This window comes from Pinus tabuliformis, chromosome 2_2 (genome assembly GCF_031772625.1).
Source record: "Pinus tabuliformis cultivar Carrire ecotype Pingquan chromosome 2_2, CPIR1, whole genome shotgun sequence".
Lineage (NCBI taxonomy): Eukaryota > Viridiplantae > Streptophyta > Pinopsida > Pinales > Pinaceae > Pinus > Pinus tabuliformis.
Genome location: NC_142300.1, coordinates 453134466 through 453161264, shown reverse-complemented (window position 1 = coordinate 453161264; position 26799 = coordinate 453134466). Strand labels below are relative to the sequence as shown.

Sequence of the window (26799 nt, the reverse complement as noted above, 5' to 3'; positions counted from 1 at the left end):
TATGATCGACAGGCTGCCTTTGTGTGATTTGAATTTAAACAGGAACGCAACAAATTACAGAGATAACCATAAACACAGAGATGCAGTGGAAATAATACTTCATTTCATTAATGTAAAACACTGAAATATGCTTATAAACTGAAATGGAAAGAAACCAGCTAGGGCGATGGTAGCTTATCTCTGAGAAGAGATGTGGCGGCTACATGCCTCTCAACTGTTTTACAATGAGGCTCAAAGGCCTATTTATTGTTGAGAAACAATGGAAATCCCTTAACATCCCAAGACCTAACCCTAGAAGATGAAACACCAAATTGTGGGCCCCGTTTTGGATAAGTTGGTACATCAACTTCCCGGGTCGTAACTTTGGCACCCGATCTTCGTTTGACGCGTACAATAGCTCGTTAGAAAGATCTATCCGAGCACTATAACTTTGTGAAGAGCAACATCAGTCTATGGTCTCATGTTGCTCCCAGATTTCCCAAAAAACGTCGTTTAGGGCCTCAAAACAGCTCTGGAAGTTCAAGCCCTGAAAAACTGCGAAAAATAGTAAATTGTGCTACAATTACGGAAACTGAAAAACTAAAAGAGACAGTTGTGGGGGTCCAAGTGGGATAGGTAGGTGGTCACCAACATCCACCTGGATCATTCCTCCCCCCTTAGGAAGCAATGGTCCCCATTGCGTTGAGTTCCTCCATCTGCTGAACCTGGTCCCTGGTGAGCTGTTATGTAATATCTGATGTGTCTAGTAATGGTGGGAAGCATGGTCAAGGGCGTTCCATATTGAACACTCGGTGCAAGCGAAGGAATGGAGGAATGATGTCCTCCAAAGCATTATTTCCCACAGCCTTGGTAATGGTGTAAGGACCATGTCGGCGTGGTCAGAGCTTTTGATGGGCTTTTGTAAGGTGTTCTTTCTGCAGATGCAACCAGACTTTGTTGCCCACCTGAAGCTTGTGTGGTACCCCTGTGGGTGAGGAGAAGTTGTTCCTGTGTTCTGTCATGACCGTATCCCTTTGTTGCTACTGCCGCGTGGAGGAAACCTTCGCAGGGGTCATGGATGTGGTGACAATCTTCCCCTTACTTTGGGAGCAAACTAGATAGAAAATGAATTTCGTAGTCTGAGAGATGAGCTTGTTGCCTTTCTTGGCAGTGATCAAAGAGGTGGCGATAGGTGGGGCTACCTCCGGTATCTTGTATAATGAATTACACAAAGAAATAATGACAGCACGAGGCCTTGACTCATACACAACGTGTTGCCTCCACAAGTATGGCTGGCCTAATAGTACATCACAAACATCCAGAGGTGTAACATCACTCAATACCTCGTCCGTGAAGGGTTTGATGCTGTAAGGAACGCGACACTGCTGGCGAACTCAGAGATCTCGTCCTCGGTGAAGCCACTCGATACTGTACAGCTGTGTGTGTGGTGTAGTCGGTAGGCCCAGCCGCTTCACGACCTCTGCTGAAATTAGGTTCTTTTGGCTCCCACTGTCAATAATGAATTGCAGTTGTGAACCCTTCACCCACATCTGTGAGTGGAAAAGACACTCCCCCTCCTCTGGATCTTCGGGCTCATTCTTCTGGATCTTGGAGGTGGCAACAATGACACTGGGCTCCGCATTAATGATCTGCTTCCCTTTTCCATTCCCCTTGTCGGGTTTTGACTCAGGGTCGGAACATGCATTTGATTCTGAAGCCTTCAACTCGGCCACCAGCGACTGCTTGGTCCGACACTCACTTGTGTTATGAGTGGGACCCTTTTGGAACTCACACCACTTTCCTATGTCCTTCTTCGATTTCGTGGTGTTGTTCTTTTCTTGTGGCTTCAACGGGTTGTCTTGGGTCACCCCGCCTTGGCTTTGCCCTTTGGTCTTCGGATTTGCAAGTCCAAAGTCTCGCTTCTTCTATTTAAACTTCTGCTTGATTTTGACAGCGTATTGGTCCACTATGTCGAGCGAGGAGATGTTCAGGAACTCCACCTCTTCTTGGATGTATCTATGTAGGCAACCATGGTATTTGAGTACCAGATGCAGCTTAGAATCTTTGATACCCAACTGTGTGCGAAGGGTATGAAAAATGTTTGTGAACTCCGGAACATCTTGGTCCCTTCCTTGTCGCAGTGTGGTCCACTTTATGTATTTGTCCTCATAAATTTTGACAGGGTAGTACTGCTCCTTGATGGCATCCCGGAATGAATTCCAAGTGGGTGTGGCTGAAAATAGTGAGCCTGTACTTTCATCCTTCTGCTCACAGTAGGTTTCCCACCAGTCCTTGACGTGGGGGGCTGCTTTGAGAAGAGCGAAAACAATCTTTTCTTGACTCGAAAATTCATGAACAAAAAAATACCCATCTAGCAGATTTAACCATTTATCTACGACATCTGCGTCTATTTGACCCTCGAAGATGGGGATTTCATAATTAACTTGTACCTTAAAGGGTGTGGCGTTTCCAGAGTAGCTGTTGGAAGCCGATGCGTCACCCCTGGGTAGCCGCTGAAGGATATGGGCAAAGCTGTCCCTCATCGCGTTCCTTTGTCGCTCCAAGGCTTCTTCAAGCAAGATTTTGATAGGATCTCCTGCCCCCTCATCTTTCTTTTCATCCACCATGGGAGGTCGTCGGGATTTGCGAGGCTGGTCTTGCAAAGGTTCGACCAGTTCAAGTCCTAACTTCTTATATCCCGACCTCGTCGGGGATATGCAAAGAAAAACAGAGAAAAAGCAAACCTCTCTGATACCACTGATACGAATTTAAACAGGAACACAACAAATTACAAAGATAACCATAAACACAGAGATGCAGTGGAAATAATACTTCATTTCATTAATCTAAAATACTGAAATATGCTTACAAATAGAAATGGAAAGAAACTAGCTAGGGCGATGGTAGCTTATCTTTAAGAAGAGATGTGGTGGCTACATGCCTCTGAATTGTCTTACAATGAGGCTTGAAGACCTATTTATTGTTGAGAAACAAAGGAAAACCTTTAACATCCCAAAACCTAACCCTAGAAGATGAAACACCAAATTGTGGGCCCCGTTTTGGGTAAGTTGGTACATCAATTTCCCGGGGTCGTAACTTTGGCACCCAATCTTCGTTTGGTGCGTACAATAGCTCGTTAGAAAGATCTATCCGACGAGCACTACAAATTTGGGAAGAGAAACATTGATCCATGGATGCATGTTGCTCCCAGATTTCCCAAAAAACATTGTTTAGGGCCTCAAAACGGCTCCGGAAGTTCAGGACCCGAAAAAATGCTAAAAATAGTAAATTGTGCTACAATTACGGAAATTGAAAAACTAAAAGAGACAATTGTGGGGGTCCAAGTGGGATAGGTGGGTGGCCACCAACATCGACCTGGATCATTGTGCTGGAAAAACGCTAAAGCTTGTGTACATGACGAAACAAGATAAGGTGCCGTGGAAAGTTGGTATGAAGGCTCCAAAACGAAGTTAAGGCAAAATTTTGGAGGGTGATTATAGCCGCTACAACAAATCTGAAAGCAGGAAAAGCTTGAATGTTTACCATAATATGAGCTTGTGTTTGCAGGAGACCGGAACATACATATAGATATGTCATTATGTTGGAAGTTTGTGCTAAAAGGGTTTTGCATGACTTGGATGATTGATATAGATAAGTCGTGTTTGGAACTTTGACATGACACTTGACAATGACTTAGAACTTTGAATTGATGATTGAGATATGTTTTGATCCATAGGTCTCTCCATAATAGCAAATTTGGATTTGACCTGATGACGATCGATTTGACTTGACTATTGTTGATTCGCCTTGATGTTAATGCTATGTGGGCATAGTGACCTTCAATGACTTATGTGAGTATTTGGAAAAATGGTTTTGTATTGGCTTCGTTGTTCTTAGCACAATGGTTGAGGTATTGATAGTTGTGATTCAACATGAAAAATGGAACTTGCATGACTCATCCTTGGTGTATGCATTTGCACCTAGTGACAGAAATGACTTGTATTATAATTATGAGAATGATTTGTTGAAGTTTTGGATTGATATTGCATGGTTGATTACAACTTGTTGGCATGATAATGAATGAATTCAAGACTTGGTATGAGCTCTACCTGTCACTTGATTAAAAGAATTGTTATTGTGATATTGATGACTTTGATAATAGTTTTGTTATGACTTCTAAACTCTGATGAGCTGAATTTGTTTATACAACATTGATTTATGTAAGGGTTATTATGTTGGCTTAGTAAGGCATTATGCTTGTAGAGAGCATTGCATGAAGCAAGCCCCCCGATCTAGATATGTCCATATTTAACAATTATTTGATGAAGTCAGGATGATGAGTTCCATGGTATGGCTTTGATTTTGATTATGGTTTTACATATTGATGGTCTACTCTTGATAGGTGATGAGCCTCTGATGATCTAAGAGAAAGTTGACTTTTGAAGCTCGAAATGATGTATCATGGCATGATTTCTGGAATTTGGGAAAGAAATTTTATATTGCAAAGCTATTGAAAAATGTTTTTGAATAATGGAAATGCAAATCCTTGAATACTTCGATTTGAAGTTCAAGATGTTGTTGAACTTGACATGGCATACGACAATTGATGGAAGCATTGATTTTCTGTTTTGAACATCCATCTATACATATATGATGTGCATAGAACTTGAATAAATTCATGATTGAGCTGCTTCATTCACATAGAGTTGCCACCGAACATCCTTTGAAATGTTTGCATGAGATGTTCTATTTTTGAGGCTATGATATTTCTCCATATGTGACTGCATGGATGTATTATTGTTAATAGAGATTATTGTTGATGAGCACATATGAGTGCTGCCTTAATATGAGATATGCCATGATATTATTGATGAAAGGTCCATAGCTTTACACTCGACTGAGATTGAGTATGATGTTGCTAGCATGACTAGCTGTGAGGAAGGATGTAGAAGCTCCTTAGGAATCCGTCTGATCAAGATCTGAATATGACATGGATACATTGCGATGACAGAAAATCCTATATATATATATAGTTGGGACCAAGATACTCTCTTATATTGAGATAGTGCAGCGGTTCGAGACAAGCTTAGGTTTGTGATTGACACCTCCTTGAGAGGGAGGATGATTATGGTATCCTTTTGTGATTTATATGATTATTTATGATCTAACATGATATTTGATTTGATGTCCTATATGAACATGAAACAACTGCTATTGAGACAAGCAGATACCAGATTTGAGTATGATGAGAGCAGTGTTGATCGAGGACACTGAGCCAACTCTTCCTCCCTGTCTAAGCTCCCAGGGTGAGGAATTGAGATAGAGGGCTCCTGGGGTTGAGGGAACTCTGGACAATAGGGTATGACCCCTATCTGTTACCCATATGGTTGGAGATGTTGCTCCCCTATCTTCATAGGGTCGGAGAATGTTGCTCCCCTATCTGGTCTTTGCAGAGTATACCCCAGTTGGCATCATACCCACAAGCAGGGCTTGTTGGGAATACTGCTCCTCGTTTGGCCAACGAGTTGAGAGTGTACTTGGGGTGTACAACCCAAGTCGATTATGATGCAGGTGTTCTACCACATGACTATTCAGGGTCATCAATGGAAAAATCAATAGGCAATAGGATGGGTTGAGATAACGCTATGTGGTTCTGGATTGAGATTGAGCTCCCTGATGTGATCCCAGGGTCAAGATGTGCTCCCCTGTGTGTTGGTTATCCTATTGCTTGATATGGGGTTGTAGATGTATAGCTCCCTCATGAGATTTCGGATCGAGATGTGCTTCTCGATGTGGTTACATGTTGAGATGTGCTCCTTGATGATATGCTCTCCGATGACGATATTCCAAGTAGTAGCCCACTGGCAGAGATTTCGTGAAGCAGCCTGATGGATAGAGGGTGGTAGCTTAAGCTCCCCTCCGGTAACAAATTCTTCTTCTTCCAAATTCGAGAATGTTCAACATACAAGCAGGAACAATCAAGAGATAAGCATGAATAAGCAAGGGATAGATCGAGATGTACATTTGTGATGATGAGACACTTGAGATGATCATAGCATGATGACTATATGACAAAGATGATCAGTGATAATACGTGATGACGCTTGAAGATACTAGAATGGCATATTGATCGATGAACAAATATTGGCAGGTGGAATTCTCCCTAGTTGAGAGGGAGTGTTATTTTTTGCAACTGCGATCAAATTCCACTTTGGACAGCTCATGATGAAGATAATAATTGTAATATATTCCTCCTTTTGAGAGGACAAAAATCGACCTAAAGATCACCTTATTTGGACAAGCAGAAGTTGGTTTTTGAATTTATTTATTTATTCATGTATATTGGATTGGGTCGGCCCTAAGCACATGTTCAATTGGACAAGTTGCTCTCAACATCAAGTGGAGCCTCATGAAAGCCTATAAATAGAAGATACCTCAAGCTCATTCGGACACATTGATCAAGCCATCTTCTCTTCTCTTATTGTCTTGGTTCGCACAGGTTTGACGGAGGAAAGCTCGCGCAAAGGGTCTGAAACTACAGGGTCGAAGCTTGCACACATCTAGGGTTTCTGGGTCTCAGATGCTGGATCGTAACTAAGGTTTTTCGTCCCTGGACGGTGGCACAGTATGGTCTAGAGAATGTTCGAGAAGTCTCGGACACTGGCACTGTCTAAAGGAGTGTTCGGGAGGTTAGGGTTTTGCAGTTCAATTTGGATCTCGGACGCACACTCAGAATGGTCTAGGGAGCATCCGGGCTGCCATAGACATTGGCACAGTAGCCTCAAGGGAGCGTCCGGGCTGCCATAGACGCTCACACAGAAGCCAGAAGAGAGCGTCTAGAGTTTGAGGCAGATTTGAGTATTGTTGGTCCCCAGACGCCGCACACAGTTCACCTGGTAGCGTCCAGATCTGTCCTAGATGCTGTCATCCAGTTCTGCATAGAGCGTCTAAATTTGTCCCAGACATTGTCATCCAATTCTGCATAGAGCGTCTAGATCTGTCTTAGACGTTAACACACAGTATCTCTGCATTCGTTCGAGACCTAAAGATGAGTTATCAGTATGCAACAGTGTTCAGCACAGTGACAACAATATCCAACAGTTGACTATAGTTAGTGACAACACATTACAGTACCCAAAATCAAGTTTTTGATTGTAAGCATGATTAGATTCATTTCATGGATATCATAGTTGTTTCGTTGCATAGATAAAGTTATGGATCATTGTACACTCTTTTGTTGAATCATTTGATGACGATCTAAGAAGAAAAAGATTTGCAATTTTTTCCCCATGCCCTAGTCTCAGACCAATCCTGGTGTCTCTATGTGTGCATGCTTTTCTTCTATTGTTCCTTTATATTCCGCTACATTGATGATGATGATGTTGTTCTTTCTACATAGCTGCAAATGTTAATGAATAATGATGTAGATTTGCATAATGTAATCATGAAATGGGATAAACTTAATATGTTAATGAAGAAATGCAATTATGAAAGCAAAGAACAATGTAGCCCTATGAAAAATTAACATTGGGTCCACATTCCTCCATTGGGTCGACATAGGGTTAGCTCACTCCTTCCCCTTGCCCACACCTCAAGTCATGGCCTGGAATGAAGCCTGGAGGTTGATGCAGCGAAAAATAAAGTTAATCATATATGGTCACATTCAACAGGAAAAGTACCACAAAATGCAAAAGATAGTCAGGACAAAAACATTTAGCACGTGGGCAAAAGCTAATACATGAGCTTTACCCCATCATCATGGCCATCACCCTGGTTCCTATAGGTTCTATGAGCCTTCTATGAACCTTCTTCATCATATAGGAACCCATGATTGTCCCAGCCCCTGGTGGGCGATGAACCGCCACAACTTAAAAGGGGGGAATTCACGGCTATATCTTATACATCATGCTGTAACCCCTTGAGCCCCGAGCAGTTGATCAAATAAAATCATAAAAAGACAAAAGACATATAAAGGAGGGTGGAAAAATCAAGGTTGGGGCACCTCATGTACCACGATTGCTCCCTCCAACACATTATAAACCCAAGTGTGGGCTTCCCTCTTATTAGCTACCTTTGTACCCCAACATGTGACCTAGGGCTATCCCTTCTCATCCCCTATTTCATTCACCTATCTGTCACATGCCATCACCTTTTGACGGATGTACCTTGACTATATTATCCCCCTTAGAGGTAGAAACCACCTAATAGGATACTTGGTAAACCCCATTAGGAGTTTAGGAGACATTGGCACATCCCAAAGCCCATTATGGAAGGGCAGGCCATTATGAAATCCCCACCTATGGTCCATGATTAGGTAAGCTCATTTACTTGATTTCTCTAATGACTTGGTGTACTAGAAGGTTAGGGGACACATTGGGTCTGATGCAAGATTGCAGATGGTCTCCATTTGGGGTTTGGTCTCCCTATATGGAGTCCTAATCCTCCAAAGGGCTACATTGACACATATAGGGTAAGCGTTGAGAGCCATGGGCCTCCAAAGCAGCAGATTGCACCTCATGGATACCCACAGTCATTCAAAGATTGCTCATGGTTCACTTCTTGGACGAGGAGAATGCACTTGATCCATCATGTCGAGTCAGCCCCAGATCTACACCATACACTTGGAAATGATCCAGGATTTGTACCATGATGTGGCATCACCCACACAATCATCCTAGCCCTTGCAAGCGACCTATAGGCATTTTCGATTTGTTTGGAGACCCATGAGGACACTTGTGTGTCGCCACATGTCATTTGGAGCACCACAGGTTATTACAAAGGGCCAACCCCTTTTCCACTGCTTTTGAGCATCCTATTCTTCATTGTGGCACCCATGGACCTCATTAGGCCTCTTAGAGGGCCCTACGACATGCATAGATTATTATTTGACCTCTTGAGAGACTTCATTTATGAGCTAGTTTGGCAGGCTTGTCACCAAAAGTTGTATTATTAGCACATTATTTTATTTTTGGGGCTTATGTAGGCCAAGGAGGCTAGTTCGAATTCCTAAGTTGTGTGTAAACAGGAGTGGGATGAGTTCATTTCTCATCATCACTTTGGTTGGGATCTCTTATCTCTCTTGAGATTTTTGCACTTTTTCTAAGGATGAATTGGAGCTTTATGGATGAGTTTTGATGTATGGATATTGGTCTATCTTCTCTTGGAGCTTCTTTATTGTCATTTATGAATGACTGGATATGTTAAAATTGGAAACTAGGGCCAATCTCCATGTGGGTCTTCTTATTTATGGCAGCTGATATTTTTCTCGGTTTCCTCTTATCCAGAGGTGTAGGATTGATCTAAAGATCATCCGATTCCAACGTGTATTCATGGAGATATGAATTTATTTGTGTTACTTGACAATTTGTCAAGGTCGGCCAACAACCAAACTACCCCCACTCAACCTCAATGTTGCACCATAAATAGAGGTGACCTTCAAGTCATTTGGACACACTCATCTCGTGTGATCTCTCTCCACTTGTTTGGGTTTTGGTGGTAGGAGGGATCTAAAAGAGACCTATACGCTGCCCTAAATTATAATCATGAGACATCTAGATGTAGGGCCTATAAATGCAGTCATGGAGGAGTATTATCACCGTGAAGAGAGGCTCCTACACTGTCCTAAAGGAGGCTCTCCTACGCAGTCCTAGGAGAGGCTTTAACGTAGGTCTAGTAGAGACTCCTATGTCGTTGTTCTAGAGTGCCCTGGACGCAGACATGGGAGAATCTTATATGCTGCCCTCAAGAGATAAAATCACAATCATATGCTATCCTAAATGAGGCTATTCTTCGCAGCAAGGAGAGGCTTCAATAAGCTGCCTTAGGAAGCCTCTATACGCTGTCTAATGAAGCTTTAAAAGAGCCCTAGCCGCAGTTAAGAGGAAGAGATAAACTCACAGCTAGCTGCAGTCCTAATGGGAGGAGTCTAGCCTTGCCCTAACCACTGGTAATGGAGAGATCTGCCTGCAATCCAAGAGGGGAGCTCTACCAATCAAAGGGAGCTTCAATTTGCAGCTCAAAAGGTCTCCTAATCTGCAGCCTAATCCACAATCTAAAACACAATCAAGAGGCCCTAATCCACAGCCCAATATAGGAGCCCTAATCCGCAGTTTGATGAGGTTTCTATCTGCCCTAGTTGCAGCCCAAGAAGGAGGTTCTAGCCACTGCAAACGAGGTCTCAAGCTACTGTCATAATGCCACATTGTTGTAGGTGATAGTATGGCCTAATTGAGCACTGTTTGGGCATGATGGTGATGATTGTTGAGCTTGATTTGAAGGGAAGAAGAATCTACTATAAGGAGGAGCTAGAGGCTGCTAAGTAAGGGCTGCTTGGATCATTGTTTGGCGAGACTATAGTTGCAGTCCACTGTTGGGCTAGGCTGCAGGCCATAGCTAGCAGTTGGAGACCTTTTTAGGAGCTGCGTTCATAAGGTAAGCAGTCATATAATGCAATTTTTCATTGGAGGACTGTATGAAGGTTAGTCATTGTCTATAAGTGGACTGTGGGGTGTATTGTAGGCGTTGTAGCACACTGAGTTTGTGCCCTATCTAGTGACCAGGTCTTCCATGAAATGCATCAGTCCTTGCTGCATATGAAAGGCGCCAGATCAGTAGCCTTGTCATGATCAATGAATCAACAAAGGAAGGAGAGTCTTATGGAAGGAAAGATTCAGTATGTTGGGTATTTGGTTGAGCTGCTCTAGGCTTATCATCTACTGCATTCTGTCATCTTCATGGTGAAGATCTCTGATGTCTGATCTCTTATTTTGGCAAGTCAAAGTGTTGACCTCAAATGTATTTGTATTATCTTATCTCTGCTGAACTATTGGAGAATATAAGAAGAATTGATCAAGGGTTTCCCCACATTGGGGTTTGTCCCTGGCTGGCGCCACATCTTGTGTCCTCTTGTCTTGGCTTGTCTTCTGTTGTTTATGTTTATATTCTATCTGCACTTTACTATCATGCTGATGTGATTGTTAATCTGAATATTGTCATTGGGCTAATGTGAAAAATTGAAGTAAATTTCTATAAGCATAGAACATACTTAAAATTAACATGGTACCAGAGGTGAGGTGAAGACAAAGCCCAAGCAAGAGTGAAAGAGCAATCACCGAAGACAGTTGGAAAGGACAAAAGGCTCAATGGGTTCCTCATCCCACTTCCCAAGAGCAAGAAGTGTTGGATTTCGTGAAGGATAAAATCCCTTAGCCTTCATCAAATGCACTGGTTGCTCCAAAGATCAAATACACCAAGGGTGAAGTCATAGCGAAGAAGATTATGATAGATTCCATTGACAAGCGTCTGGTGGCCTACCTTAAAGGTCACTTCAATGAAGATTCTGTATCTAAGGGTGGAAGGAAGGGCAGATGCCTTGCTTGCAATAAGTTTGGCTATTATGCAAGTGAATGTCCAAATAGAAGGGACACATCACATGATGATGATCATTCCAGTGGCATCTTCAATGATAGAAGGAATGACAGGTACAATAGCAAAGGAAAAAGGAATGCAAGACATCAAGGAAATGGCTGACTCTCCAAGAAAGCAAGGAACTCTAGGTATGAATAATCAAATGTTGTTTTTTGATAAGCAAAAGGAGTATTATCTTATAGCGGCCCTCTCCTTCGAAAAATTTGGGAAATTGGCTTATTGATAGTAGTGCGTCAAGGCACTTCAGCGAATACAAGGAAGCGCTCTCTAATCTGATAGAGAAGGAAACAATTTTGGAGATTATTCTTGGAGATGATGCCACCTATCTCGTAAAGGGTGTAGGGAATGTTACTCTTCAATTGGATCAGGGTAACTCGATTCATTTACAAGAAGTTCTTTATATACTGAATCTCAAGAAGAACCTAGTGTCCATTTCGGCAATGGAATACAAAGGTTACAAGGTGGCATTCATCGATGGAAAGGTATGTGCTTGGAAAAGGATTTTTAAAGATGCTTTTACTCTTGGGTTCAGGGTTGGCAATTTGTATCAAGTTGCAGGAAGTCTAATGGGGACCATGTCATGTGACACATCTCTTCAATGGCACCGGAGGTCTGCCCATACTCATTGTAAGGCCCTACCCGATAGATAGTGACAGGGATGCCTGGATTCAAAGAAGAGCATGTAGGTACATGTCTGAGATGTACCAAAGGAAAACTTATAAGGGGACAATTCCCCTCATGTAATAGCAAGACCACAGATGTGGAACAACCCGAGGGATTTGAGATTCATGATCAGGAATCTCATGTATGTAGGTTGAAGAAATCTCTTTATGATATAGAGCAAACACCCCAGGCTTGGTATAAGAGGATTGATAGCTAGCTAATGAAGTTGAGATTCACTTGGAGTGAAGCCAATCCAAACCATTGCCTTAAGGTTGTGGATGATAGACCTCTCATACTGGTACCTTATGAGGACGACCTCTTTCTGATAGGTGCAGACCCTCTCATTTGCAAAAGTAAGACGAAGTTGGATTCCGGATTTGGAATGGTGAACTACAAGCCCATGACTACCCCAATGGAGCCTAACTTTAAGAAGTTGTGCGGTAATTCTATCGGACCTGTTATCACCCCAAGAAACTCTCCTAGGTTGTATCTTGGAGATACTCGGGAACATTACAAACTCAACAAAATGTTGGAAATGGATGAATGGAAGGAATGATGTTTGTTCAAGCCAGATAACCACTTCTACTATGCTTAACTCCAAACATGGGTGAACACCCCCAGAGTACAAGGCTTTAGACCACCAATTACTCACAGTTTGAGGATTAGGTGTACATGGAGAATACTGACCACACCAGCAGATGCACAAGACCATGTGATGGCCGACTGCAACCAGTAAAGAGGTCTGCAAATCTATTTCCTAATGCATAGACAGGATGACAGCTCTCTGGCACTAAGTAAACAGAAACCTGCATAACACATTCAATGATACATACTAGACTTCAACACAGAGGTGGGATGACAGCCCCTCTAATGCTAAATATCAAGAGCACATGAACAAATGCATAACAGGCACAGCCTAGAACAGAGTAGAAATGGAAAGTGAGCAATTAACAGCAAAAGAAGCTTGTATTAGCTGAAAATGAAGACCAGACGCTGCAAGTATCAAAGTAGTTACAGTCTCCAGAAGTTGAACCTTACATCAAAACTACAACCATCAACCCTGATTACATCTGTTTTTTGGGTATATATAGAGTTTGATTACAAAAATGTTCTGCTATTCTAGACGTGGAGGGGCCATAATGGACCACCAATCGCTTTAATTGCCTTGCAAAACCCCTGAGTGCAATTGCTTGCTGTAGTGAACAAAATTGATCTTCTTGGATGCTCTGTTGTACTTCTCGAGTAGGTGGAGTGTCGTGGAGGATAGAATTCCATAACTGTTAAATGCGTTCACCTTCTCGGGCTGGTCCTTTTCTTCTCGGCCATCCTTCTTGTTGAATGTGGTTGTTGAGGAGTAACTGCGCAAAGTACTAAACACTGGCCACCTTCGTCCTTTGGATGCATGGGATAGGCTATGGAAGAGAGGACTGCATGGCGGACGCATGAGCATGATGGGAACAGATATCAGCCATCAGATCAGATGAATGAATGGCAAAGATCTCTCGATGGGGACTATCGAGAAGGCGAGGTGGGAGGCGATCGTGAGCCGTTGGATCTCGGGTTGGCAAATCCAACGGCTATCGGGCGGCGGAAATGCACGGGAGATAACGAGCAGGGAGGACAGTTTTAGAGGTGGGCGGTATTTATCGCACCGCCTTGGGGCACAAGGTGGTAATCGTACTAGGGCAAGCGATACGAGTCAACACATGACGCGTGGCGGTGGGGAAACACGGAAACCGCTTTTTCTCGCGAGTTAACGTGCGGCTATGTTATGGTAGCAAGGAAAGCGATCGTCGTGCGATCGTGGCGGAGGTGATTAGACGATGTGGATTCGGTCGCGCAATTTATGTCGGATGTGACAGGGAAAAGCTTGTGACGGAGCGCGGTCGTTCGAACAAATTATATTATGGTTTAAGCTCCGCGCTCGGGGATCTAAGGGGATATGGGTTTAGGCAGAGTTTTAGAAGGAAATGGAGGTAGTAGGTGTTATGAGAGTGTAAGCGGAGTAAAAGAGAATAAGAAGGATGACTGATATGAGTCCTCTTTGAGCATGAACAACCTGGCCAGGCCTGTATTTGGTCCTCCAAATGTCGAAGTATGTAGCAGAGCTAACACTGGCTCTTTCTGGGGATGAGACCCTCCCTGTGAGGTCTAAAAAACTGAAAACCAATGCTTTCATACAAAACAAGCTTAAAAATATTGCATAGTATTCCATTGGGCATGGAGTCTAATTAAGTCTACGCTAAAACCTATAAAATAACATGCTTACAATCATTAAGGCTCGAAAACCTTAAACAACATAATTCTTCAAAAATTGGCCATCTACTGGACCATCAAAACTGTTTCTCCTTCTCTTAGTTAGCAGGTTCATCAAAGACTTGCAGAATCGGGTTGATTTGATCATCTACCTCAAACAATTTAGAGCATTTGACCTCATCGGGTAGCGATGGTTTATATTTCACCCCCTCTCTGTATGCTGTCATCCTTGGATGTTCTTCGTGGGAGCTTTTGTACACCTGCTGAATAACAATGGCTGTTGTGTACTCGGCTGTGTCATTTGTGGCCTGCACAATTAATATAAATGGTGAACCGATGTATTCTACTGTGGGGGACACAAAGACCTCACCTGCTCCTGCATCTTTCTTAGAACAAACCCCATCCAAGGAGGTGTCCCAAATCTGCGCGCCTTCTTCCTCTATGATCTGGCAAACTGCCCCTTTGAGCTATGTGGAGGCCACCTGGGCAGGGTTCGGAATATCAAGACCGAGATTATCAGTATCAGCCTTGGGCATTGAGTCATGGCTGGCCTCAGTGCCTAGGGGGCCACTATGAGGGATTGTCTCTTGAACAGACAGAGAAGCATCAGATGATGGGAAACTAATTTCACCCTTCTTGATCACTGGGCTGGGGATAATAGCAGGTTGGTCAACTGGCAGCTTTGCATAGTCATGGGAAGTTGGGCTGGCTTTAAGCTCAGGGTCTTCAAGGATGGTGGGACCTGCTGCTGGTTGCTTCTGCTCATAAGCTTGTTGTTCTGCAGGTACAACAAAATTATAAGCAGGGCCTTTGGATAATGACTCTTCATAGGTAGCTCTGGTTAAGAAGGGGGCACTGCCCTTGTCTTCCATACCATGGACCTCATCCTCTTCTTCAAAGTGCTCTTCTTCCATGACTATATCTTGAAAAAGGGTCTTCACCCTTTGGTCTTCGTTTGTATCTCTGTTTCTTTGCAAAATCTGCAACTGCTCCTTTCCTGAATGCTGCTCAACTCTTAACTTGGAAACTTCAAAGGCCAATGACTCAATCATCCTGGCCATTTCGTCGATCTTAGGATCTGAGGATGATGAGAGCCCATCCCTCTGTAAGTTCCCAAACTCAGTATGATAATAGAGCAGATCTTTCTTATCCCCCCAATGCTTTAGGAACACATCATCTAAGGCCTCAATATCTGCTATAGACCTAGGGGCTAATTCTCTGAACCATTTTCTAGCCTCTCCATCTAGGCTTTGGACAAAAACCCTCATCCACACATCCTCCTCACTGATATCCAGATTATCAGCATAGCTATAAAAGGACTTAAGGTGCTCTTCAACTGTTACTCCCTCTGTACCAATAAACTTAGGCATGTATTTTTGATACTCTCCAGCAGGCATGGCATTCAAAGGAACATGCAAAACCAAAGGTCCATTCCTAGCAGCTATGATTCTTTCCATCCTTGTGGGGACTTGCTGGCCTGCGATAACTGGGGTATGTGGGAGGATACTGGCAGATTGAATGATAGGAAGTAATGAAATAGATGACAGATACAAGGGAGGAAAGTGATGGACTGTATGGGGGGCTTTCTTTGGACTGTGATCCGAAGGGGAACTAATGGACAAGGAGTTGTATGAATCTCTGAAGGTATTTCTTTACTAACAATGCTGGGCTCTAAATCTTCAAACTATATATCCTCAGCTATAATCTTCTCTTGCAGAGATACATAAGATTTTTTAGGCTTACCTAATCCTGATGCTCCTTTCTGTGATGCCTTCTTTTGCTTAGAAATCTTCTCAGGGTCAGGCACTGGGTCAGCTGGTGATTTCTGAGGATTTCTCCGGGTATGCCTCACAAACTGAGCTAGAACTGAAATGTGGAGTTGCCACGAGGTAAGTTCTCCAGTAGAGTCGCCAGATAGATAATTACAACAAAAAATGTGTCCAGACTTTGTCTATCATCAAAGTATGGAACTATGTCGTTCTCCCAGGGAAGTTGAGCTTCAATCTCCTCTCCCCGGCAACGGCGCCAATTAATGTTATCACCCCAAGAAACTCTCAGAGGTTGTATCTCGGAGATGCTCGCGAACATTACAAACTCAACAAAATGTTGGAAATGGATGAATGGAAGGAATGATGTTTGTTCAAGCCAGATAACCACTTCTACTATGCTTAAATCCATACATGGGTGAACACCCCCAGACTACAAGGCTTTAGACCACCAATTACTCACAATTTGAGGATTAGGTGTACATGGAGAATACTGACCACACCAGCAGATGCACAAGACCATGTGATGGCCGGCTGCAACCAGTAAAGAGGTCTGCAAATCTATTTCCTAATGCATAGACAGGATGACAGCTCTCTGGCACTAAGTAAACAGAAACCTGCATAACACATTCAATGATACATACTAGACTTCAACACAAAGGTGGGATGACAGCCCCTCTAATGCTAAATATCAAGAGCACATGAACAAATGCATAACAGGCACAGCCTAGAACAAAGTAAAAATGGAAAGTGAGCAATTAACAGCAAAAGAAGCTTGTATTAGCTGAAAATGAAGACCAGACGCTGCAAGTATCAAAGTAGTTACAGTCTCCAGAAGTTGAACCTTACATCAAAACTACAACCATCAACCCTGATTACATCTATTTTTTGGGTATATATAGAGTTTGATTACAAAAATGTTCTGTTATTCTAGACGTGGAGGGGCCATAATGGACCACCAACCGCTTTAACTGCCTGGCAGAACTCCTGAGTGCAATTGCTTGTTGTAGTGAACAAAATTGATCTTCTTGGATGCTCTATTGTACTTCTCGAGCAGGTGGAGTGTCGTGGAGGATAGAATTCCATAACTGTTAAATGCGTTCACCTTTTCGGGTTGGTCCTTTTCTTCTCAGCCATCCTTCTTGTTGAATGCGGTTGTTGAGGAGTAACTACGCAAAGTACTAAACATTGGCCACCTTCGTCCTTCGGATGCATGGGACAGGCTATGGAAGAGAGCACTGCATGGCGGACGCATGAGCATGACGGGAACAGATATCAGCCATCGGATCAGATGAATGAACGGTGGAGATCTCTTGGCGGGGACTATCGGGAAGGCGAGGTGGGAGGCGATCGTGAGCCGTTGGATCTCGAGTTGGCAGATCCAACGGCTATCGGGCAACATAAATGCACGGGAGATAACGAGCGGGGAGGACGGTTTTAGAGGTGGGCGGTATTTATCGCGCCGCCTTGGGGCACAAGGTGGTAATCGTACTGGGGCGAGCGATACGAGTCAATGCATGACGCGTGGCAGCGGGGAAACACAAAAACCGTTTTTTCTCGCAAGTTAACATGCAGCTATGTTATGGCAGCGGGAAAAGCGATCGTCGTTCGATCGTGGCGGAGGTGATCAGATGATGTGGATTCGGTTGTGCAGTTTATGTCGGATGTGACAGGGAAAAGCTTGTGACAGAGCGCGGTCGTACGAACAAATTATATTATGGTTTAAGCTCCATGCTCGGGGATCTGAGGGGATATGGGTTTAGGCAGAGTTTTAGAAGGAAACAGAGGTAGTAGGTGTTATGAGAGTGTAAGCGGAGTAAAAGAGAATAAGAAGGATGACTGATATGAGTCCTCTTTGAGCATGAACAACCCGGCCAGGCCTGTATTTGGTCCTCCAAATGTCGAAGTATGTAGCAGAGCTAACAGGACCTAATTTGGGAAATGCCTCTGAGTTTCGTAAACTCATAATAGCATTGATGTTCTTGGTGAACTCCCGTTCGGATATATGTTTTGCAATTAGCATGTTGAACCTATATATGGTCGAGCCTCATCATATTCATTGGATTGGTGCCAAGAATATTTTGAGATATCTTCGAGGCACAATCACTTATGGACTGAGATACACTTATGGGTGTTGGTTCTCTTTTGGTTTTGCTTTGATATCCGAGATGAGCAGGAAGCAGAAATCGGTTGTTTTGAGCACTGCTGAAGCTGTCTGGGTGTGGAAGCTCTTCAGTGAGCTATTTGGACACGTGTCGGTTACCACTGTGATCTTCTGTGACACCTTGATTGGGATTCGATTGTTGAGGAATCCAGTGTTCTATGATCGCTCCAAGCATATAGACATCAGGTACCACTTTATATGGGATATGGTAGAACGGGGAGCAATAGGGTTCCATCACTCTGGGACTGATGTGCAGGTTGCCGATATTCAAATGAAGCCCCTAGGAAAGGTCAAATTCTTGACTTTCTGAGAACGACTAGGAGTCGTGGAGGGACTCTCTCATAAAGGTCTTGTATGATATGGACATTGAGCTTTGGGAGCTCCGGGGGGCTTGGAGGTACTTCTTGGAGTGATGAGCAATCATAGGGTGAGTGGTTCAACCTTCCCCTAGTGATTTGTTGTGTACAGAGTGAGTGGTTCAGCCTTCCCCTGGGATACCCCATGGCAACATGTAGGTAGGATGAGTGGTTCATCCTTCTCCTGTTGAGACATCCTACCCATGCAGTTTGGGACTCATGGGAAGTACCTCTCATCTGGCAATGAGCAGGGAAACTAGGATAGGGACCATAGTACTATTGATGGATGCATTGTGTAGTACTGTACTCCTTATGCTAGGATGATATTGATCTGGGATCAATTGGAACTGACTTCGGGTCGGTAAGAGTGGTATGATACACTCTCTTTATTTGGAACTGATTTCAAATCAGTAAGAGTGGTATGAGACACTCTCTTTTTTTGGAACTGATTTCAGATCAGTAAGAATGGTATGAGACACTCTCTTTATTTGGTACTGATTTCGAATCAGTAAGAGTGGTATGAGACACTCCTTATTTGGAACTGATTTCGGATCAGTAAGAGTGGTATGAGACACTCTATTTATTGGGACTGACTTCGGATCAGTAAGAGTGGTATGAGACACTCTTTATTTGGGACTGACTTTGGATCAGTAGAGAATGATATGATACATTCTCGATCATTTCTTCTTCTTCATAGTTCAGTAGAGCAGAGAAGAGCAAAGCAAAGCAGAGTAAAGCAGTGCAGGGCACTGCATTGATGACAGAGATACTACGGATTGGCAAATAGATTAGCAGATGGAGTTCTCCCTAGTTGAGAGGGAGTGTTAAAATTGGAAACTAGGGCCAAACTCCATGTGGGTCTTCTTATTTATGGCAACTGATATTTTTCTTGGATTCCTCTCGTCGAGAAGTGTAGGATTGATCTACAGATCATCTGATTTCGACATGTATTCATGGACATATGAATCTATTTGTGTTACTTGACAATTTGTCAAGGTCGGCCAACAACCAAATTACCCCCACTCAACCTCAATGTTGCACCATAAATAGAGGCAACTTTCAAGTCATTTGGACACACTCATCTCATGTGATCTCTCTCCACTTGTTTGGGTTTTTGTGGTAGGAGAGATCTAAAAGTGACCTATATGTTGCCCTAAATTAGAGTCATGAGACATCTAGACACAGGCCCTATAGAGGCAGTGATGGAGGAGTATTGTCATAGTGAAGAGAGGCTCCTACGCTGTCCTAAAGGAGGCTCTCCTACGCAGTCCTAGGAGAGGCTTTAATGCAGGTCTAGAAGAGACCCTATGTCATTGTTCTAGAGTGCCCTAGACGCAGTCATGGGAGAATCTTATACACTGCCCTCAAGAGATAAAATCACAGTCATACGTTATCCTAAATGAGGCTATTCTTCGCAACAAGGAGAGGCTTCAATACGCTGCCTTAGGAAGCCTCTATACATTGTCTAATGAAGCTCTAAAAGAGCCCTAGCCATAGTCAAGAGGAAGAGATAAACTCACAGCTAGCCGCAGTCCTAATGGGAGGATTCTAGCCTTACCCTAACCACTGGTAATGGAGAGATCTGGCCGCAGTCCTAGAGGGGAGCTCTAGCAGTCAAAGGGAGCTTCAATTTGCAGCTCAAAAGGTCTCCTAATTCGCAGTCTAATCCACAGTCTAAAACACAGTCAAGAGGCCCTAATCCGCAACCCAATCTAGGAGACCTAATCTACAGTTTGATGAGGCTTCTATCTGCCCTAGCCGCATTCCAAGGAGGTTCCAGCCACTGCAAATGAGGTCTCAAGCTGTTGTCATAATGCCACATTGCTGTAGGTGATAGCGTGGCCTAATTGAGGACTGTCTGGGCATGATGGTGATGATTCTTGAGCTTGATTTGAAGGGAAGAAGAATCCGCTATAAGGAGGAGCTAGAGGTTGCTAAGTAAGGGCTGCTTGGATCATTGTTTGGCGAGACTATAGTTGCAGTCCACTGTTGGGCTAGGCCACATGCCATAGCCAGTTGTTGGAGACCTTTTTAGGCGCTGTGTTCATAAGGTAAGAAGTCATATAATGCAGCGTTTCGTTGGAGGACTGTATGAAGCCCAGTCACTGTCTATAAGTGGATTGTGGGGTGTATTGTAGGTGCTGTAGCACATTGATTTTGTGCCCTATCTAGTGACCAGGTCTTCCATGAAATGCATCAGACCTTGCTGCATATGAAAGGTGCCAGATCAGCAACCTTGTCATGATCAATGAAGCAGCAAAGGAAGGAGAGTCTTATGGAAGGAAAGCTTCAATATGATCACTGAAGAAACAAAGGAAGGAGAGTCTTATGGAAGGAAAGCTTCAGTATGTTGGGTTAATTGGTTGAGTTGCTCTAGGCTTATCATCTGTTGCATTGTGTCATCTTCATGGTGAAGATCTCTGATGTCTAATCTCTTATTTTGGCATCTCAAAGTGTTGACTTCAAATGCATTTGTACTATCTCTCTCTCTGCTAAACTATTGAAGAATATAAGAAGAATTGATAAGGGCTTCCCCACATTGGGGTTTGTCCCTGGCTGGTGCCACATCTTGTGTCCTCTTGTCTTAGCTTGTCTTCTGCTGTTTATGCTTATGTTCTATCTACACTTTTACTACCATGCTGATGTCATTGCTAATCTGAATATTGTCATTGGGCTAATGTTAAAAATTGAAGTAAATCGCTATAAGCGTAGAACATACCTAAAATTAACAGGATATACTCTATTACATGTAAGTATGTGCTTTTGATGTTATTCTTGTTTACTTTTGTCATATATGTTGGACTGGGATTTTCGCTATTCTACGACTAATTGCTACATGCATTTACTGCTTAATATTGTAGAATTTGTCACTATTACAACATTCCCTTCAATGTATGGGCCATGTAATGGGAACAAAATCTCCTAGGGGTAAAATTTGACCTTGACAATCCATGTCTCTTGCACATCAAAGTATAAATGCTGCAAGATTGCTTCGTCTTGACCTAGAAGGAAAACGAATTGATCTTGAGGCCTCCTTGATTGGGAACCAAGAAATCTTACTCTTACTCAACACAAACTCCATTCTCCCAAAGATTAAGGCACTGATCTACCAAGGGTGTTCACTAAAATCCACATTTTCTCACATCCTTCCAAGACTAGCCACATTGGGGTGACTAGGGCATCAATTTCCCGACAAGCTAGCCATAAAAAAAAATTGATCACCTAGGGTCTTTTGCGTTGGCCTTTCCTCTAGTCCTCCAATTTTGGAGCCATTCCGACGGTGGAGTTGGAAGAAAAGTCAAGCCCTAGCTTAGGGATCAAAATTTGCCCTGCCATCCCCAAGGCTAGTGCCTCATAGGGTCAAGACCACATCTTCAAGTGAAATTATTTTCTTGATCCTTTCCCCACCTTGTCTAGTGTCAGAATATCATTGGTTGCTTCATACCTTCCTCATATCTTAGACCGGGGCCACTTGGCCTCGTGTTTTCCCACTTCTTCAAAAGTCCATTCTTCAAGGACCATCCGGGATATCAACTCCAACAGGGGTTTTAGGGATTGGGGATCTCCTTTACAAGTCTGTTCCCATAAACCTAACCTTCAAAATCCTCTTCCTTTCCCTAAAACCACATAGTACTTTGCTTAGAAAGCAAGCAAGCTCCATCCTTTAAACTTATCTGAGAAAGGGTTTGGGTCACTCATATCCATTGACTTATCATTCTTTAGTGACTCCATACATATTGGGTCTCCTCCCATCGGTGAAAATCCGTAAATAGAAGGAAGCCTTAGCTGAGGTGACAGTGGGCTAAGTCTCCATTTGTTGCCCTTGGCCTAGCATTTGCCCTTTAGGTCCTCCACTAGTTTGAGCGGTAACATGGCCGACATTGATTTTTAAAGAAATGTTATTAATTTCGTTTTAAAATAATGTTACGCATAACATCTCTTGCATATGCATATATTAGCCAAAATAATGTTACGCATAACATCTCTTGCATATACATATATTAGCCAACACATATATTTTATTTTTATTTTTTTAACGTAACGTTACTAGACAACATCTCACTCGTGTAATGGGCTGTAGAGTGCCTCTCTGCGCAATCACATCAGGGCAGAGTCAAACTTGTTGGAGCAGTAACACTTCAATAATACGATTCAAGGTTAAACAGTCAAATTAGCATTAATAAAGGTCACATGGTATGTTAAGTGACCCACTATAGGCTAACAAAGTGCCTTAGAATTAAGTGATGCTACAAGATGTATTAATATTGTATAAATAACTCCATTTTCTAATTTTTATTTTTTTAACGTAACGTTACTAGACAACATCTCACTCGTGTAATGGGCTGTAGAGCGCCTCTCTGCGCAATCACATCAGGGCAGAGTCAAACTTGTTGGAGCAGTAACACTTCAATAATAAGATTAAAGGTTAAACAGTCAAATTAGCATTAATAAAGGTCACATGGTATGTTAAGTGACCCACTATAGGCTAACAAAGTGCCTTAGAATTAAGTGATGCTACAAGATGTATTAATATTGTATAAATAACCCCATTTTCTAATTTTTATTTTTTTAACGTAACATTACTAGACAACATCTCACTCGTGTAATGGGCTGTAGAGCGCCTCTCTGCGCAATCACATCAGGGCAGAGTCAAACTTGTTGGAGCAGTAACACTTCAATAATACGATTCAAGGTTAAACAGTCAAATTAGCATTAATAAAGGTCACATGGTATGTTAAGTGACCCACTATAGGCTTACAAGATGTATTAATATTGTATAAATAACTCCATTTTCTAAGAGATTATATTACCCTCTACTTGTTTATTCCCCGGTATTATTGTTTTGCAACATTGTATTGGCGTGCAAATTTATTCTAGAGCTTGTAAAGACTAGATTCCGTTGTTTTGGATGACGTGGCTATGATTTTTAACACTGGGAAGGAAGACTCTGTAATTGAGGAAAGAGAATCAGAATTCATGGGCCCATAATGTTTCTAAGGGTGGAAACTTTGGGAAAAAGAAAATTTCGAAAGGGCACAGTATATGTTCGAACAAGTGCAGACGCATACATACAATGAGCCACTCAGATTTTTTTTCAACAGAATTTGTGTTAGGCCATTGCCGAAGTATATGGAACAATAAAATTTAAATATCTGACGACAGTATCTTTGATTCATACAACAGGATCCATGACGGTTATGAGAGGGAAGTGCATGGCTCGTAATATGAGTTTGACGCATATCAATGTGAGCTCAGAATAACCCTTATAGTTATTTGGGTGAGCTCACTATGACAGTGCTCGAGACCATCTACTACTAGAATGAACTAGGAACGACAGCCCTCGAGTAAATTATATGATGTGTGTGAGAATGAATATGCAAGTTGGTGGAGACACTTATTAGTGGTTCATGACCATGTGAGCTTTGGCTACATGAAGAATGGTGATTTATGTCAAGTGATACCGTGTGCGTCTTGGCTCCATGTGAGGTGTTTTGATGGCCATATTATATTCATTCACTCAAGATATTGATTGCATATGTGTCACCAATTGGCCTTAAACTGAGTAGGTTACATTGCATTCTAGTACCTCTTCTTTTATTTAAAAAAAGTTATCGGACGGTAACAGCAACTTGATTTGGAACATACAGCAATAGAGAAGCTGTAATATTGTGTAATTGCAGCTGTTTATCTATATCTAATTGTCGTTTCTTATTTTTGTTGCATAAGGAACTTGTTTTTAAAGTTGACACCCCAGTTTCAGGAGCTTGAATGGCCTGTCTTCTTTTTTCTACAGAGCTTCTTGGCTCAAAAGTCTTTCGATTCTCAACTGCAGCAGATAGGACTGTTCAGTACAAGCGAGTGCATGTTACAACATCCTGATTTTCACAGAGAATTCAAAATATGTAAGAAAACTGTGCTTTCAGCAGATGAAATGTAATATGACTGCTCATTTCTGAAAAAACTTTTTCTAATTGCATGTGTAAGTTTAACGTAGTTCGATAAATCTATATTGTTTTCTGTATGTTATAGTATGGGCAAATCATGGAGATGTGGTAAGCATACAGTACTCTGGGACACATGCTCTTAAGGGGGATTTTGTCAGGTAATCTAAAATTCATTATCCTTTTCTAATGGTTTGTTGGAACAAGCAAATTTGAACTAGGTCTGAATTCTAATGTGCCTTAGCATTAAAGACAATCATGTTTTTTTATTTGCAGATATGGAAGGCAAACTGTGTCGGGACTGATTAAGGATGGGTTCAGTGCTCTTGCTCGCTACTATTTGAATAATTTCCATGATGGTATTCGGCAGGTATGCTTGACAAGAGATAGTTTAGATTGCTACTGTTTCTTTATGTAGGCTAAATAGGATCCAAGCTTGAAGGCAGGTATCTGTTGATTATAGGTTCAGGGATTGAAAATGAAACTTCTTTCTGCAAATTGTACAAGTTCTCTGACATGAAGTAATTTGCAGGATGCCATGGATCTAGTTGCTGGCCACTACACTGTTAGTAGAGGCAACCCCTCCCCTTTCCATCTAAATGGATTCGAGTCACTTGCGGTGAGGGTTTGTTTGCTGTAAACTTTTCAGGACTGCTCATCGATGTTTTCTTGAATCTCTATATTTTTAACTGTATCACATATAAAATCTTGAAGCTATTTATTCAAAATTATTTTCATACTCCTCTATTCCTATTGCTAAACATTCAAAAATAATTTAGGCTGAAATGCAAACATAAATATAAAGTATTCATGCACTTTATCATCACATCAGTGCGTTAAAAATCACCTCTTGATTCAGCGTTTCTCCATGGTTTGGTGTTTGTTTGACATGACATTCCAGTATCTTCCAGTTGCATCAGTCTTAATAGTTGGAGGCCTTACCGTCACAACTTTATCTCTTCGCCAAGGTAATTTACCAAATGTATTTATTGATCCCCAATTTTTTGCTTTCCACTTCTAGGAGCATCATTTCAAAGAGAGTATGTATAGTGCACTTCTAGCTGAACTGAAAAGACTATTTATATTTGTACATATAAGTTGATATACTTAGTCGTCAGACACCGATAGTGTCTTTTTTTTACTCTGATTACACTGTTGTGCAGCAGCACGTGATGCACAGCATTTTCTTCGTTCAGTTGTTTGGGCAGGTGTAACAGCTGGTGTAATGGCAATTGTAAATGCTAATGGACGGCTGTTCTGTAGCCGACCTCGTCTATGCAAGCTATATTAAGTTTATGGTTAGAAATATCCCGGGCTACTTGATGTTTATTTGCTTGTGTAACATATAGTTAACACGCTTGAGCAGTCGAGAAGATCTGTGAGTACTTAACAATGCTTAAGTTTACTGTATTATAGTGCAATGTCTTCTAGCATCTGCCGAGGCCACATTATTAAATTTGAGGCCTTAATGCTATAAGTTGAGAGTGCATGAAATGGAAAATGAATAAAAACTTGTGTCACGTACAAGTGTATTTTTGTGCAAGCATCAAGGAAATGCCCAATTTTCAGTTGTCAATTGCAACTTAAATCATAAGGTATATACACAGAGAGGGGCTAGAAACAATCAATCTGTGTGTACTTTGATCAATGCCCAATGTCTATATGTAAAATTGAAAATTTTAAGTTATAGCAACATTCTATTCTGTATAGTCATCGACCACAACAGCATTACTTGAAAATTTGAGATTTTGCTGTGCAAACAAACTTGGGAAGCTTGTTTCTCTAGAAAGCTCCGAAATATGTTCATCAGTAAAATGCAAAAGTATTCTCTCAAAAATATTTTTTTTTTAAATGTCCTAATGATATATGAACTAGAAATTTTTCAAAAAAGAAGGGGAGTTTCCATTCCTCTTTGGTCTTCCACTTGGTATCGACACTTCTTTACATCTGATTATAAGTAATTGTTTGATGAAACATGGTATTTCCACATAGGACAAACACTTAATCAGCCATTCACATAACCAAATCAAATATTAACACCAATGTTTTTACGTGGTTAAAATTTTCAAAGAGGGAAATAAATCATGGCCTTAGCCAACACAGCCACTTGAGCTAATATATTTACAATCGATTTTCAGCAAATGACCCTCCATGCTCTTTAAGTAGAGATCATGGACTAAAGAAACACAGTTTTACTTAAAGACACATTAGACCAAGCTGATTTTAACTAACTCTTAAGTGTCTAA

General features: G+C 42.0%; 1 protein-coding gene across 5 annotated transcripts in view; it reads left to right on the top strand.

Moving 5' to 3' along the window:
* LOC149193208 (phosphoinositide phosphatase SAC8-like) overlaps nucleotides 1-26262 on the top strand; it is a 143036-nt gene extending 116774 nt beyond the window's left edge. For 3 of the 5 annotated variants that reach the window (XM_089404810.1, XM_089404809.1, XM_089404808.1), the window contains exons 14-19: nucleotides 24406-24514; nucleotides 24642-24714; nucleotides 24830-24923; nucleotides 25086-25172; nucleotides 25455-25521; nucleotides 25717-26262. In XM_089404810.1, coding sequence (XP_089260936.1) covers nucleotides 24406-24514; nucleotides 24642-24714; nucleotides 24830-24923; nucleotides 25086-25172; nucleotides 25455-25521; nucleotides 25717-25844 — 558 coding nt within the window. In that variant the 3' untranslated portion in view covers nucleotides 25845-26262. The remainder of the gene's footprint in view (nucleotides 1-24405; nucleotides 24515-24641; nucleotides 24715-24829; nucleotides 24924-25085; nucleotides 25173-25454; nucleotides 25522-25716) is intronic. The other 2 variants (XM_089404812.1, XM_089404811.1) reach the window with 1 other exon arrangement.
* The last annotated feature ends 537 nt before the right edge of the window (nucleotides 26263-26799 follow it).